The 15,302-nt window shown below is 53.4% G+C and overlaps 1 protein-coding gene across 1 annotated transcript; it reads right to left on the reverse strand.

Moving 5' to 3' along the window:
• Window positions 1-6,084: 6,084 nt before the first annotated feature.
• Window positions 6,085-9,532, reverse strand: ARL4C (ADP ribosylation factor like GTPase 4C). The gene has a single exon (XM_054070592.1). The coding sequence runs from the start codon at window positions 9,369-9,371 to the stop codon at window positions 8,793-8,795; it is 579 nt and encodes a 192-aa protein (XP_053926567.1). The 5' UTR covers window positions 9,372-9,532; the 3' UTR covers window positions 6,085-8,792.
• Window positions 9,533-15,302: the final 5,770 nt, after the last annotated feature.

Raw genomic sequence — 15,302 nt, forward strand, 5'->3', positions numbered from 1 at the left:
GCAAGAAGGCTTCTTGAAGGGATTTGAGTTGGTGCACTCCACGCCAGACCTCGGTCCCATGAGCTGGTAGACAACAAGCTGGACTGCCAGGGGAGAAAGTAGCTTTCAGAAGCTGTGAAGCAAGTCCTTCAGCTCTTCCAACTCCCGCTCGTGTTTGTAGGCAGCCCAGTGTTTCTCTCTCCTAACATACACTTGGGCTTCCGTGCCAGCCCTGCCGGGACACTGGTACGTGGCTGCCTGGTGGGGCTGAAACCCCGGGGAAAACAAGGTCCTGGTGACACAGGAGCTAATGAAATATTTGCAGTATACTTTCCTTGTGTGCAATTATATATATATATATAAAATAGACCATAGATTGAATATAAACACATATATACATATACATTTATATATATACACACGTATAAAAACACATCCAGGACTCATTTGCAAGTAATTAGGGATAGGAGCTTGATCATTGCCGTGGTCTCAGCAGACACAGCCCCCCTCTTCTCCCTCCCGTCTTTCTGCGTCACTCTCTCTGTTATCTAGCTAAAAATAAAGGAGCGTTGGGCACCCAGGTCTCCCGTGGGCAACTCCACGATAAACACCCAGCCTTGGTGTTCGCAGCTCGTAAAGCGGAGCGGAGAGCAGCAGCCTGCATCTGTCTGTGCGGCTGCTGCTTCAAGAGGTCCCTCGTTTCCAGCCCTGCAGCAAGGCTGGCGTGGAGAGGAGTTGGGGGATGAAGACGATGCTCATAGACCCCAAACCCCCCTTTTCCCAGGCTGACCCTTAAAATCAGGCAGTACAGGCTCATCCTCAGAGGTCATAAACTCCCAAGCCACAGCGATAAAATTCCTCGCTTTTCCCAAACCCGCCCCTTCAGTGAACTCCCAACGGGTTTTATGGCCTCCTCATGCTCCACCGCTCTCCTCAAACACATTGTCACACCAGGACTTCCTCGCCTGCAATCACACTTTGGTTTCCACCCGTTACACCCCAGCAGTCACTGGGGACACAGAGCAGCCGAGCCGAAAAGAGATACTGATGCGGAGGTTTAATAAACAGTTCTACCCCAGCGCCGCCTGCTTTTCTCTAATTGGGTTTTGCAGAGGAAGGAGAAGGAGGAGGAGGAGGATGGAGCCCCTGATGGGTTATTTGTGCTGCACAAAGTTTTGCAGCTGATGAGAGATGGAGCGTTGTAGGACTATTTGTGATGAAAAGATGAAGACGAGCGGCACCTTAGGAGAGGCTGGACTGGGTGGGAAGACGTCTGGCTTCGGTGCCAAAAGCTGCAGGCAAAACTGGCAGGGAACGATTTTCAACCGTCTTTGCCCCGTTTCCAGTGTGAGATGTGCCAAGGCTGCTGGAAGTCCCACAAAAAGAGGAGATATCAGCAGGGTGTCCCTGCATCTCTGGGGCCACCAGACGCTATAATGGCTAAAGGTCATTTCTTCTGGAGATGTGGCTGCCGCTAGCTAGGTTGAATGGGGAACAACTGGGCACACACTCCAGGAATGATGTACGAGTGGTGGGTTGTCATTTTTGGGGTAACTTTTTTCCCCCACAACCTGTTGTCATCTTGGCAGCAACGAGCTCTAACAGATCCCTTCTTCTAAGTAATCAGGAGGTTTCTAAGGCTGGCCGAGAAGGAGCGTGGTCCATCCTGGGAGGATGCGGTGGACAAGGAAACGTTGCAAAGCTGCAGCATTGCCATTCCCCCTCCTGCCTTTGGACATTTCGAACAGGCAGCAGAAGCCAAAGGGTGGGGAAGCTGCCAAGGAGTTGAAAGGGTCCCCTTGTTAGAGGGCAAGCACCAAGGGAGGGGGCTTTCTGAGAGCTGTTTAAACATTAACAAGAACAACAATTGCCCTGTGTTCCCGTTTCCCCTTGCCATGCTGGTCTTTCACCTCTGCGTGAGCGCCTCTGCAGCGTCCTGAGCTGCCCCCAACCCCGGAGACATGGCCTGTGCGCTGCTGGCACAGTGCTACGGCGGTGACGGGAGGCTCTGCGCCCTCTCCTCCGCCTGCAGGGCTCCGTTTCCATCCCTGTATCTGCAGGGGAGCCCACAGGTGTGAGATCTGGGGTCAAAAAATGGGTTATGAACTTCCCTCTTGCAGCCATAACTTGGAGGATGCAGCTCAAGGGTTTGAGAGAGCCACAGCTCATAAAGTCAGCTGTGTGGAGCTGGTGTGGAGCTGCTGGATGCTGAATGGAGGTACCCAGCCCTGATGTAGCTCCTCCACCCACAGCAGAAGCAGGAGTTCCTGGACCTGCAGCCATCTCCACCCCCTCGAGCACCATTCAACCCCTTTCCTCATCACCTAAAGGACAACCCTGCAGGTTTAGCATCTTCAGTGTGGGGACCCGAGTATCACAACACCACAACCAACTTCTTTTTTTTAGCCTTGAGACCAAGAAAAATGCTGCCAACCTTCTTTTACACCTGTGGAAAGGAAGCCTGGGGGCATCTGAAGTGATGTGACCGGGGGTTTGGCAGGAGCTGGTGGCAGAGACTGATGAATTGTATTGAGATCCACCTTTGCGTCCTTCTCTCTTTCCAGCAGCGAAATACAGACTTGAAAGCAATGCCAGGTGGGATCAGGAGCTTCGGGTGCACCAGTCTCCCTGGACAACAACTTTTGGGAATGCTCCAGTCCCAGCACTGGGGAATAACAAGAAACTTTGCAAGCTAAGAGCAGCCCACTCCAGCTGCAAAATTTGGGCACCAAAAAAAATAGAAATCAATAATAAAAAAATAGAAATCAATAATAAAAATCAATAATAATAATGAGAAATAATAATAAAAATAATAACAATATAATCTGTGGGTTGATGAAGACCTGGGTGAGACGATCGCTGCCTCCCATTCCCTAGAGCCTGCCAGCAGGCTGTTGTCCCTCTCCCCCAGTGCCCCTTGGCCATGGGCTTAGGAGCTCTTCTCACAAACTCCCCTTGTGCTGCTGCATTTTCGCAAGCCATAAGTTATTTGTCACGGCTGTCATAGAGGGAGGACGAGGGGGTCATTAGGCGTGTGTGATCATTTCTGGTCACCTGTCAGCCGGGTACAGCTCCAGCGCGAACACCTGGGGAATTTATAGGCTTCATAACTCACCTTCTAGCAGTATTTTCATGTGATTGCTGGAGCGTTGCTCTTTTCTGCAAGCTTCCCTCCCTTAAATTTCACTCGAATATCTGAGGGAAGCAATCACAAGCTAAGCTGAAATAAACAGAATGGTTTATTAGAGCAAATATTCCCAGGCTGGGCTCTCCCTATTCCCTAGTCCTCACGAACTATCCTCAATAACCATATGCTTGCACTGAAATGTCTCAATTTTGATCTAACAGGCAAGTGCTACGTTTTTCCCCATGATACGCGTGTAAAGTGCCTCGTGTCCCGCAGACCTGACTCGCAGCAGCAGCTTTTTGCTGCTCAGACAAAAACTGCACATGATTTGGGGTAATTCACATCAAAGGCGCTCTGGGATGGAGCCGACTGAACGAAAGCAGAGCAGAAGAGGTTTAAGTCTGAATCAGTGTGGGATTTTTCTTTTCCTTCTTGTAGTGGTTTATCGTCCGTTTTAAAGAGATGATCACCCTCACCCCACCCAAACTTTGACTAGAAGTACCTCATGCTGTGGACAGAAGTAGATCTCTACATCCCATCGAGCTTCAAGGATTCAGCACCCTAAGAATTACATTAACCAAGATGATCCTTTTAAAGATACTTGCTTGGGAAGCAAATCCCATTTGAAATAAAGTAGAAGGATTTAGCTTTAAGGCAGCAAACAAGGGAAATAGAGGGAGAAGGACCCGTGTAGCTGAGACACCAAGAGGCGAGGCAGAGGGAGAAACCGCAGAAGAGGGTCCACAGAGCTCTTGGGGTGAAGGAGATGTATTGAAGCTGTGTGCATGGCAGTGTGGAACACCGCAAGCCATCAGAGGGGTGCTTGAAGCACCCTTGTCCTTGAGAGCCCGTGGAGTAGCGGTCCTCCCTCGGTGGCCGCCAGAGAAGGTATATCAGGGACCTGCAGAGAAGCAGTGGGGGGACTTGCTGGTTGCTCATCTCTGCTTGTTTCTGTCCCAACTCCATCTCTTGCTGTTCCCAGCTGGACCTCAGCCGTGATCCATTCTCTTCTTTCCTTTTCTGCCATGTGAAATATTGCAGGTCCTACTCACTCGCTCCTGGCTCACGCCTGCGGAGACCTGGTACAGCTCACAGCCCAGCTGCTTCCTCACTGCTTTTTCTCCCCACTAATCCCACGTCGGAGCAGCATCCTTACGGACCGCCTGGTGTCCTGGGCTCCATAGGTCACAAGGGTCCCCAAACACCAGGCTGGGGACCACGGCTCTGGCATAACTCGCTGTCCCACTGAACAAGGAGATGTTCCGCTCAAGGAGATGTTCCGGCACGGTAAATCACGGGCGGCACACAGCTTCAGGGCATCACAAGGTCAGCGAGCTCCTGCTGCAACGTCTTCCCGTCACACAGTTACAAACACACACATACGGAAAGTCACAAAAACCCATTGCCCAAACCCTTCTGGGTCTTCCTTTTCATCCATCACAGGGAGAGGGATGGTTCCTCCACTAAATCAGGAGGAAAGCCCCACTAGTTCCGTGCAGGACACAGCAGGACACCCTGTGTGCCCAAGTGACCCGCGTCTGCCCTTCCCGGGGCGCAGATAAGCCCATGCAGGCACACAACACCCATGTGCACGGCTCCATGCCAGCAGGAAAACCCCCCTAAATTAGCTCCTGCAAGGCGGGATCAGTGAGGACACGTCCCTCCACACTAACGAGGGTGCAAGCACTGCAGCATCCACTCCTGGGCTTTCAGATCCACAAAACACAGGCGAGGAGAAAGACATGATGTCCTGCATGCTGCCTGGAGGTGCCAATGGTCAAAAGCACCTTCAAGAGAGCCAGAATGGACCACGCGACCCACCACACCACTGACATTGCAGACAGGAACCCATCAGCGATGCTCTGAGCGAGAAAGGAGATGGTGGGGAACGGCACCTTTCAGAGAACCTCTGCGCAGTCACGAGGCACCTGAGCACTCGGCAACTTGATCCTTGAGTGTCACCATCCAACACTGCTCCAAGAGATTTCTGGACGTGCACCAAAAGCCTTGATGGGAGCTCAGTAATTGCATCACCAGCCTTGATGTTCATTTCCAGGTCCTGCAGCCCTTCAGAGACCCATGGCCCTGATCCTGCAGAGCAGACAGCATGTCCTTTCACCTGGGAAACCAGGGAGGCCACCTGGGAAGCAGAGAGGAGCCTGGTGCGAACCTCGAGCAGAAGTGTTCACAAGCCCTGTCAAGCCTTGCTTTCACCAACCGGGCTCATCATTTCCTCTCCAGCTGCCGTGCCATCGTTTCAGAAAGAAAGAAACAGTCATTTACCACCCAGCTCCAGCTCTCCTCTCCCAAATGTCACCCTGTGTTTCCTGTGTCAGCTGCCACCCAGGAGCAGAGGCAGCCTCCAGCTCTGCAGCATCCTGTTCTCAACTGCCTGCTTGGTGCTTTAACCCCTGCAGACCTGGCTTTCTGCCACAGGCTGAGAAAAGCTGCCCTGAAAAAAAGCCACATCGAGCAAAACCGAGACTTTCCCACTCCCTCCTCAAAGTGCTGTGCACAGGGCCATCGCCTCCCTCACACAGATTTAAAATAAAAAGAGGTGAAGGAAGAAAATATCCACACCAAACGTGATTCTGCCCTTTCTAAGCAGCGACGCAGATAAAATAAGCAACCTGGAAAAGAGCTTAGATTTCATTAAGTGCAAAATGACCATGTTCCCCATGTCCTAGAGGGACACGCTGCGCAGGGCACCCGCAAGACAGACCCGTGCCAGTGTGACGCTGGGTGCGGAGTGATCCTCAGCAGGTCACTCCTCTGTCCCTGTGCCCGCATCTCCTCTCCCTGGGGGAGGCAGGAGCAACCTCCTCCATACCACGCAACAAGAACCGACTGTAAGATGCAGTACGGATATCGAGAAATAAGCAGAACACATCTCTTTTTTTTTTTTTATCAGGCCCTTTCATTGTATAAATAATTTATTTCAGTTCACAGCATTATGTCTGAATCTTTTAAAAAAAAAAAAAAAAAGAAGAAAAGACAGGAGGAACACAGACTGATGGACAATGGCAAGGGTAGGACGCTGGCAGCGGGATATCCAACACTGATGGGAACACAGCGAAGGTACCTGGGGAAATGAGACCGGTACCTTGCAACAGCTGCTAAAAAAAGAGTCATTCAAACATATTTCAAGAAGACGCGCAGCCTTGTAAAAAGCCCAGCGGTTTCCCTTAACCACTGTTTTGCTGAGGCATCTCTTCTCCTACCCCACTGTAGGCGACGCACGTCTTTACACAGGAAAAATCAGCATACGGTTGTGAAACGTTACAGAAATACCACGGAAGCCATTAGCTACTAATTGGAAAAGTCTTTTTAATTATTGCAGAAAGCAGAGTTGGTGGGAACGGCACCGCCACGACGTCCCACCTGGCTCAGCCGAACCTCCAAGCACGCGCTGCCAGTTCAGCACACGCCTAAGGGCTCCTTCTGCTGAAAACCAGCCATTTCTCACAGGGGATGCTCAGCTGAGCTGGGTGTAATGAACCCCCAGGAAGGACCGAGCTCCATAAATCCATGCCACCAGGCTTTCCATGCCAGCCTTTGCCAAACCAAGACCTACATCTTGACAGCAAGCAGGCAAAACCCACAACAAATAGCCTGCACGGGTCATTTTTAAAAGCCGATTGCTTTTGAGCTGATGGGGAAAACATAGCTTTATATTTTGCCTCTGAAATGGGTGGCCCTTCAAAAAAGGGTTAATGCACGTGGCTTCTGTGGCATCAAAAATAAATAATTCCTCTCTCTCTCTCTCTCTCTCCACAGCAAGTACCAAAGTGTTGGAGGTGAAGACAAAACAAAGAAAACCCAAGGAAGCGGGAACAGAGCCACCTGAACTGATGGGACCAGCCCACTCGCTCAGCGCACAAGTCAGGACTCGTGTTGGGAGCTCAAATCCCGCAAGAAGAGAAATATTACTTGGCTGTAACATTTGTTTCCTAATGAAAAAAAAAAAACCAAAACAAAAAACCAAATGCTATTTGGAAGGTGCCGCGCTCATCACTGCGAGGGGAGAATCAACTCCCTGCAACCCAAAGGGCATTTTTCTTTTGTCTGCTTGGTGGTTTCTCCTTGGCTGCTCTGGGAAGAGGCAACTGGTGTAAAATCACCAGAAACACCCACCAGACCGTGTGGCTCAAAACTCAGGATACTTGGCCCCCAAGGGCTGCCTGCTTCTGCTTTGTGGCCAGCACGGAAAGCCGGGATCCCGGTTTTCTCCTCCAGAAAGCTGCGTCCCTGGCCGAAACAGAGAGAACAAATGGCTTTTGGTCCCCAGTCCCATCTAGTTCCAAAACATCCACACGCAGGACCACTGCTCAGGCCCCGGGCGCTCAGCAGGCAGAGGCAGCCCACACTGCTGGTAGCAAGAGGCTCTCTGCTTTGAAAAGGGTTTAAATCCATATAAAAAAATAACATCCTCCCCAGTTGCCCTCCCCCTCAATGTCTCTCCACACTCTGCCATTTTCCCTTTCCACCAGAGATGTTGCAAGCTCTGTGCTGACAGCCGTCTGTCCATCCTGCCCTGCCACGACCCCACAGACCCCCACATTTAGCAAGCGCTGCCCTGACCTCCTGCACCGGTGGCAGTACCCCAAAGCTTGCTTTTTGTTTGTTTTTATGAAGAAATCCCTAGTTTGGGTCACCCTGGATGGAGCAAATTAGCACCTTGGAGCATCCTCTGCCTGGGCACAACGAAGACCTGCTCAGGGCTTTGCTTTTGATGACACAGTCATAGGTTGGAAAAGACCTTTAAGATCACCCAGTCCAACTGTTAAGAGAAGGGGGGGCTCCTGGGCACCCCCCAACATTTCCAGCAGCGTTCACCCAAAATTTCCTTTGTGGGTTTCTTTTTTTTTTTAGCAAACAGCTTAAAGCTGAGCACCTGCCAAGCAGCCTTGGAACCCCCCAACCCTGTCCTTGCTCTGCGCCCATCCGTGTCCTAAAACACCACCTCGGGGGGGGAAGGGAGGTTTGTCCCCTTCCCCATCACCCACACACACATTTTGTGCCGCTCTCCTCGCTCCATCACCCCCTTCCACCGACGAACGCGGGGAAGGATGCAGGGATGCAGGGATGCGGGGAAGCATCGGGGCGCAGCTGGAAGCCCCCTTCCCGCTGACCTTCACCCACAGCATCCATCCCTCCCCACCGCATCCCTCCTACACCCGTTTCCCGCCCCTCCCACCCCAAAAAAGAAAAAATCCACAAGGTTAAAGATCCAGAAGCATTCGGGGCTTCTCCCAAATGCGCTTCCACAGGGTCCTGCCCTGTTCGCCGCCGGCACACAAAAGCTGGGGGGTCCCAAAGGATGGATGGAGGGGGGTCTCACCCCGGTCACAGGTCTCCAGCCCGGCCCGGGGAGGGGCAGGAGATCCAGATCCGACCTCGGGAGCCCACGGAAAGGGGCGGTGGGAAAAGGGAGACCCCGGCTCTCGCCCGCAGCCGGGGTCTGGGCTTGGCTGGCAGGAGCGGCTTTGTTATCACCACTATTGTCTTTTCATTCGGAAAAAAAAAGGGGGAAACGACATTTTTTTTCTTAAAAAAAAAAAGAAAAGAAGGGGGAAACAAAAATAATTATAAGAACGTTTCAAACCAAAAAAAAAGGGTGGCTTTGGTTCTCTCTCCCCCCCTCGGTTCCTTTGTCTGCTCCCCCGTGCCCGCCTCCGCGGGGCTTCTACCGCTTCTTCTTCTGCTTGAGGGACTTCCTCCGCTTGAGGATCATCTCGTAGAGCTTGTCCATGCCCTCGGTGAGCCCCTCGCCGATGATGGCGCAGGCGGGCTGGATGTGGTAGGTGGTGGAGGGGGTCAGCTCGTGGAGCGCCAGCTGCTTCTCGATCTCGGCCACCGGCAGCGACCTGGGCAGGTCCTGCTTGTTGGCGATGACCAGCAGCGGGGTGCCCTGGTTCTCGGCGAACTTGGTCACCTTGTGCAGCTCCGTTTTAGCCTCCTCCAGCCGGTCCACGTCCACCGAGTCCACCACGTAGATGATGCCATCGGTGCAGCGGCTGTAGGACTTCCAGAGCGGGCGCAGCTTCTCCTGTCCGCCCACGTCCCAGAAGTGGCAGCTGATGCCCTTGGCCGTCCCGTTGCTCAGACGGATCTTCTCCGTGTTGAACCCGATGGTGGGCACCGTGTTGACGAACTCGTTGAACTTCAGCCGGTAGAGCACCGTGGTCTTCCCCGCCGAGTCCAGGCCCAGCATGACGATGTGCAGGGACTGGAAGGCGGAGATGTTGGAGGAGATGTTCCCCATGGTCACGCCGCCCTCACAGCCCCGCGCCCATCCCCGCGACGCCGGCCCGAGGGGGCTCGGCTGGGGGGGACCCGGGCTGCCGAGGGCCGTGCCGGGCTCTGCGGGGCTGTGCCGGGCTGCGCCGAGCGGGCAGAGCCGGGGGAGCGCCCGCCCGTCCCGCCCCGGAGGAGGGGCCGCGCCGCCGCCTTCTGCCGGCTCCGCCCGCCCTGCCCGCACCGCGCCCTGCGCTGCCGAGCGCCGACCCGGCTCTGCCTGCCCCTGCCCCTGCCCCTGCCCCTGCCCCTGCCCGCACCGCGCCCTGCGCTGCCGAGCGCCGACCCGGCTCTGCCTGCCCCTGCCCTGCCTGCCCCTGCCCCGGCTCTGCCTGCCCCTGCCCCTGCCCCTGCCCGCACCGCGCCCTGCGCTGCCGAGCGCTGACCCTGCCCTGCCTGCCCCTGCCCCTGCCCCTGCCCGCACCGCGCCCCTGCGCTGCCGAGCGCTGACCCGGCTCTGCCTTCCCCTGCCCCGGCTCTTCCTGCCCCTGCTCTGCTTGCTCCTGCCCTGCCTGCCCCTGCCCTGCTCTGCCTGCCCTGGCTGCCCCTGCCCTGCCTGCCCGAGCTCTGCTTGCTCCTGCCCTGCCTGCTCCTGCCCCTGCTCTGCCTATCACTGCCCCTGCTCTGCCTTCCCCTGCCCTGCCTGCCCCACTGCCTGCGCCAGCCGGCCCTGCCCTGGCTCTCCCTGCACCCCCTGCCCCTGCACCCCCTGCTCCTGTGCTGCCTGTCCCTGCCCTCCCTGTCCCTTCCTTGGCTCTCCCTGCCCTGCCTGTCCTTACAGCGGTGCCTACCTCACCCCCTGCCCCTACCCTGCCTGCCCCTGCGCTGCGTGTCCCTGCCCTGCATGTCCCTGCCATGCCTGCACCCATGTCCACACTGCCCGTCCCTGCATCGGTGCCTGTTCCTGCCCTGCCTGCACCACCATCCATCCTGTTCCTGCCTGCACTTACGCTCGTCCCTGCCTGCACTGCCACCCGCCCCTGCCCTGCCTGCACATCTCTGCCCATCCCTGCCCTGCCAGCCTCACCGGGGTCTTTGCCCTGCTGTGCCCCATTGCCCAGAGACAGCCCCGGCACAGGAATCCTCTAGGAGCAAGTCCCTCCTGTGCCCACCTGCAGTTTAAGCTTGGTTGTCCTTACGTTTTCATTGTCATTGGCCACAGAAATCATTTAAAAAAAAAAACCTAAAACCAGCACAAAGCGGAGGTGTTCCTCACTGCACGCAGTTGAGACACAACGAAGGACCTTCTGCTGCACCATGTATAGCCCAGGGCTGAGGGAACTGGCGGTGGAATAGTGCAAACGGGTTCAGGCGCAGCTCCGCAGGGATGACTGGCACCAAGCTGAGCCTGAAAAGTGGGAGAGAAATGCTCTGCTCCTGGAAAGGCAGAGCCCGTACTGGCACTGCAAGCTGGGGAGTCTCCACCATGCTGTCTGGAGCTTGGACATGGGGCGTCTCCATCCCCAAAGCAGAGAGATGCTGGGAGGTGAACACCTGCCCTGCGCTGAACCCAGGGCAGGCATTAACATTCATTGCTGTTGTTAATGCTTTTTGCATCTCATACTACCTAAATTATACCGCCCCCTCGGAGCCCAGCATGGCTCAGTGCCCCCAGCCATGTGCCGCTGGCCCGGCTACTCCTCCTTGTAGCCCCTTCTAGGCCTCTTGTAGCCAGCGTGGGGACAGGGAAACCACCGCCACTGCATACTTTGGGGAAGGCCTCCCTGCTTTTTGCCGTTCCATTTATTTCTGATGTTGCTCCTGAGCCGAAGAGCAGCAGGAGGGTTCTCCTGCAATATTACCCATCTCCTCTTTTACAACATTTGTAAAATAAATATCAACTGTATCCGACAGCTTAACTAGAAAGCCCCGGAGAAAGAAGTGTACTGCAGAAGACAGATACTGCTTTTAATTTAAGATGCTTTCACCACGCGGCGTGCAGTGAGGGTTGTCAGGCTGGAGTGGGATCATTTATCATATTCATATTTCATCCCAAGGATGCGTGTTGTGGCTTTGCATGGAGATAAGACTACCTGCTAACATAAAACATCATTAAAAATACTTGTAGCTCACTGTGACAGTCTCTGGAGGTGACACCAGGCCCAGTTTTGATGGAAATCACCATGTAATGACAGTACGAAAAGCGCAGGGAGCTCCGTCCCCCTGAGCGAGGAGAAACGCTCCTTGGCACACGTGAGGTGGCATCGCCTCCGCGCTCTGCACAGCGGTTCAAAAAGCAAACCACGGGTGTCGCAGGGGCTGGAAAATGAAACTATTTTGTGCAGCGCGGTTGTCCTGATCAGTTGGTCTTAGAGCTGGCGTGAGTTCAGGTCTTTCTCCGCAACCATGTGAAGGTAATGAGCTTCCAGGAGCAAGTGGAGAAAGCTGTGAGCGATCACCTGACTCCGGGAGCTGGAGCATTAAAGACAAAAATGACAGAAACAGAAGAAAAGGGTCATATCCCTGAGCGGCGTCACCAGCAGCTCTGGCACCGCTCTCATGTCTTCTGCTTGAATTGCTCCAGCAAAAGCTTTCTTAAAGGCTGCTGTGAAGGATAATCCCAAGGTAAATGACATCCAGGCTGCTCCCAGAATTAATGGCTAATCTGCGCGCAATAGGTTTGTGGATCAGGAATTTACCTTTGTGCCGCAAGCTCGTGCTCAGTCCCAGGAATGCCAGGGCCGGAGCAGGAGGAGCTATTTCAGCCCTCAGTGCTGTGGCAGCACTTCCCAGGAAATTTCCCCTCTCCCCTCCATCCCTTCCACCCCTCTCCCTCCCTCCTCGTTCACTCCCACTGCTGAAGGCAGCTTTCAGCCCCAAGTTGAAAAGCTTCCTTTTCTACACAGGCCTTCAACATTTCTTTCCCCCAACAACCCAAGTCCAGAGGAGAGACTTCCCGCCTCTGCACCCCTCCTTTTTTTCGCCCCAGCGTTGATTGGGAGCTATAAATAAAGGCGAGATTAGATAGACAAGATGATCAAACCTAGGGGATGTTCTAAAAAACGGCCTTATATCAGATGATCCCAGGGGGACGGAGATAAACAGGAGCCTTGCAGTGGTGAATTATGCTGCAGCTAATGCCAGCTACCCATAAATAAGCTGTTAAGACCTCCAATGAATATTAAGCGCAGAAATAACAGTGTTAATCGCAGCTGAGAGGAGTCTGCCAAGTCCATCCTGTGGCATATTTAGGGAAAGGAAACCCATCTTTTCCATGAGCCTCCTCTGCTTTTTCTCCCCCCTTTTCCATCATATCAAGGTTAAGCAGCCAAGGTTAAAGCCAGCATTAGCATCTAAATGTGTGTCTACGAGCATCTGACAAAGGCACTGCTCGCTGGTCCCCAACATTTCTCTCCAGCAGCAACAAGACTGTTGCTGCCATAGTAACTGTTTTCAGACATGGCAATTATTTCTTCCCAGCTTCCCCATCCTCTCTCCCTTCCCCCAGATCATCTTGTGCTTCAAATTATCGGTTTTCATATAGTTTTTTTTGGTGAAATGCAAAGGACCGGAGCCCACATGCATCCACAGGCGCCCTGACCGGAGACAATGGAAGGGTGCTCCCTGAGCTTCCATGGCCCACTCCAGATTATCCCTAATAGTCACTTTTAATCTGCATCCAATTAGCCCTTTATCACCCCGGGCAAAGTGAAACCTTGGAGCAGCAGGGTTTGCCAGCGGTTTCTGGCAAAGCTGGTGACTTGAGGAGGGAGAAATTGATTTGCAGCGAGCATCCCAACTCCTGGAGTGTGCAGGCTCCTCTCTGTCCCTTCCTTCTTAGTAGCATCACTTGTCTTAGTCTGCTCCTTTTTTGTTTCTGCATTAGAAGCAGAGACACCAGCCCAAACAAAGTTAACAGGCAGGACTGCAATTAGGGCTGCCCTTGTTCTTGGGGATGGCTGAGGCTAATTAATAGCATTCACATGACTGATGCCTGGGATGTGGGAACAGCGTGAAGGCTGCACTGAGAGCCAGAATTGCAGCAGCCACCTCTCAAATAGCTGCTGGTGGTGGGACAAGACATGGGACCGGCATCTCCGGCCAGCTTAGAGAGCTGCTCTCCTCTCCTGCCATGGGATTCGTGGAGGAGCCCAGGGCCTGCGTGAGCTGGAAGATGCAGCACTGACTAATATGGTGTAGGAAAGTCTCAACCCTGCTTGGGATGGTAGGGGAAAGCCCTTCGGGAGGCTTTTGGGGGACCGCACCTGTCGTGGTCAGAATCCTTGCCTTGTGCCACTCTCATTTGCACCTTCATCCACTCTCTTCCTTGGCATCCTTTCATTTCCTTTGAAAGGACCTTTCAACCCACTCACTTCCTTATCCAGGCAGCCAGGTAAAGCAGGATCCTTAAGGGCTGAATAGCCTGCAAGTCCCATAGGAGTCTTCTGATCATCAGTCTTCTCAGAGGGAGGAGAACATTTGCATTTAATGGGACTTCTTCCTCCCAGAAAAGGCAGTGCTTTATCTGGTGTGGCTACTGAAACAATGTGGTACAGCTGGGTGCCCCCACTGAAAAGTTTAATGAGGGACAACAAAAGGGCACAGGGGAATAGTGAGAGACAGATACTGAACATTTCACAGGAAATTATCTCCCTAAATGCTCAATTCACACCTCTACTGCCAGTTGATTGAGTGGTTTCTAGAGACAAACTTGCTGGAGTGTTTTTGCTGTGCTTTGTCTCACCCATCTGTGCTCAACCCTGTGCTGGGGTCTGTCCCCCACAGGCAGCACCCTCCATACCTGCCCTCTTCAGCCAGGCTCTCAGGGATGAAGGTCTTGTGGATCAGAGGAACATGCTCCTGAGATGCCTCCAGGAGCTCTGGTGGATGTATGGAGGGAGGCACAGAGGCATGTGTAGAAGGAGGGATGGAGACGGGGATGGAGGAATGGGTAAAAGCTGCATCATAGTAGAGAAATAACTGAATCCACAGAGCTCCTAATGCAGAAGAGAGAAATAATCCTTTCATCTGCAGCACAGCAGCTCAGCTCCATTTCATGACCTCAGATGCCTCTTCAGGCCAAACAAAGTCCTTCAAGGACCAGCTTAAAGCCGACTTTACAGCCTCATCCTCAGGAAATGCTAAAACAGCCACAAACTGAGGAAGAACAAATTCTGCCTCTAAAGGAGTTGATGTGGAAAAAGCTCAAATTCCATCTGGCCCAGCATCACATCTCTGTAAGCAGCCAGGAGTGGAGGGAGTTGCAAGGGTACAAGACTAGGGCAGACGTATATTACAACTTTCCGTGTTTTTTTCCCCCTCCATTAATTCGTGCAAACACACTCGGAAGCTTTGCAAGCTTTCAGCCTTCTCAGCATCCTGGGGCAGAATGCCACAGCTTGCCGATTTTTGTGGGTTAAAGAGAAATCTCCCTGGTGTGAAACTGCCTGGAAATGTCTTCTGCAAACTCACACAGACCAAGCACAGGCTTGCAGGTTGAAGTAAGCCGAGGACAAGGGTTTTCTATCAGGTCAGGCTGGGATTTTCACAATAAAATCACTCTTTCTGTGCTATACTTGTGTCACAGCTCTAACTCTGCCTGTTACAGTTTTCCTCCCAGTCCAAGAAATTCAGCAGGAGGAAAAAGAAGAGACAAAAGAAGGGAGCTCTCTGCCTTTATCCCGGAGATTTACTGGGATGACAGACATTATTTTCAAACGCTGACTCCATGCGCATCAAGTGCCCGCTGCCCTCGGAAGGGTGACAGGGGCTTTACTGGCAGAGGCACTTTGATGTTCCTTCATCCCTGAGCACCTCCAGGCCCCCAGGGTGGTGGCTGCTGGGTAAAGCGGAGCTGGCCCTTCTTGAAGAAGGGGGAAAAAAAGCCCTGGGGAAACCCAGACTGGAGGTGGATCAGTCACCCATGGGGATCCCAGAGTCAAAAAAAGATTTTACTTGG

The sequence above is a fragment of the Cuculus canorus genome, chromosome 6, assembly GCF_017976375.1.
Source record: "Cuculus canorus isolate bCucCan1 chromosome 6, bCucCan1.pri, whole genome shotgun sequence".
Taxonomy (NCBI): Eukaryota; Metazoa; Chordata; class Aves; order Cuculiformes; family Cuculidae; genus Cuculus; species Cuculus canorus.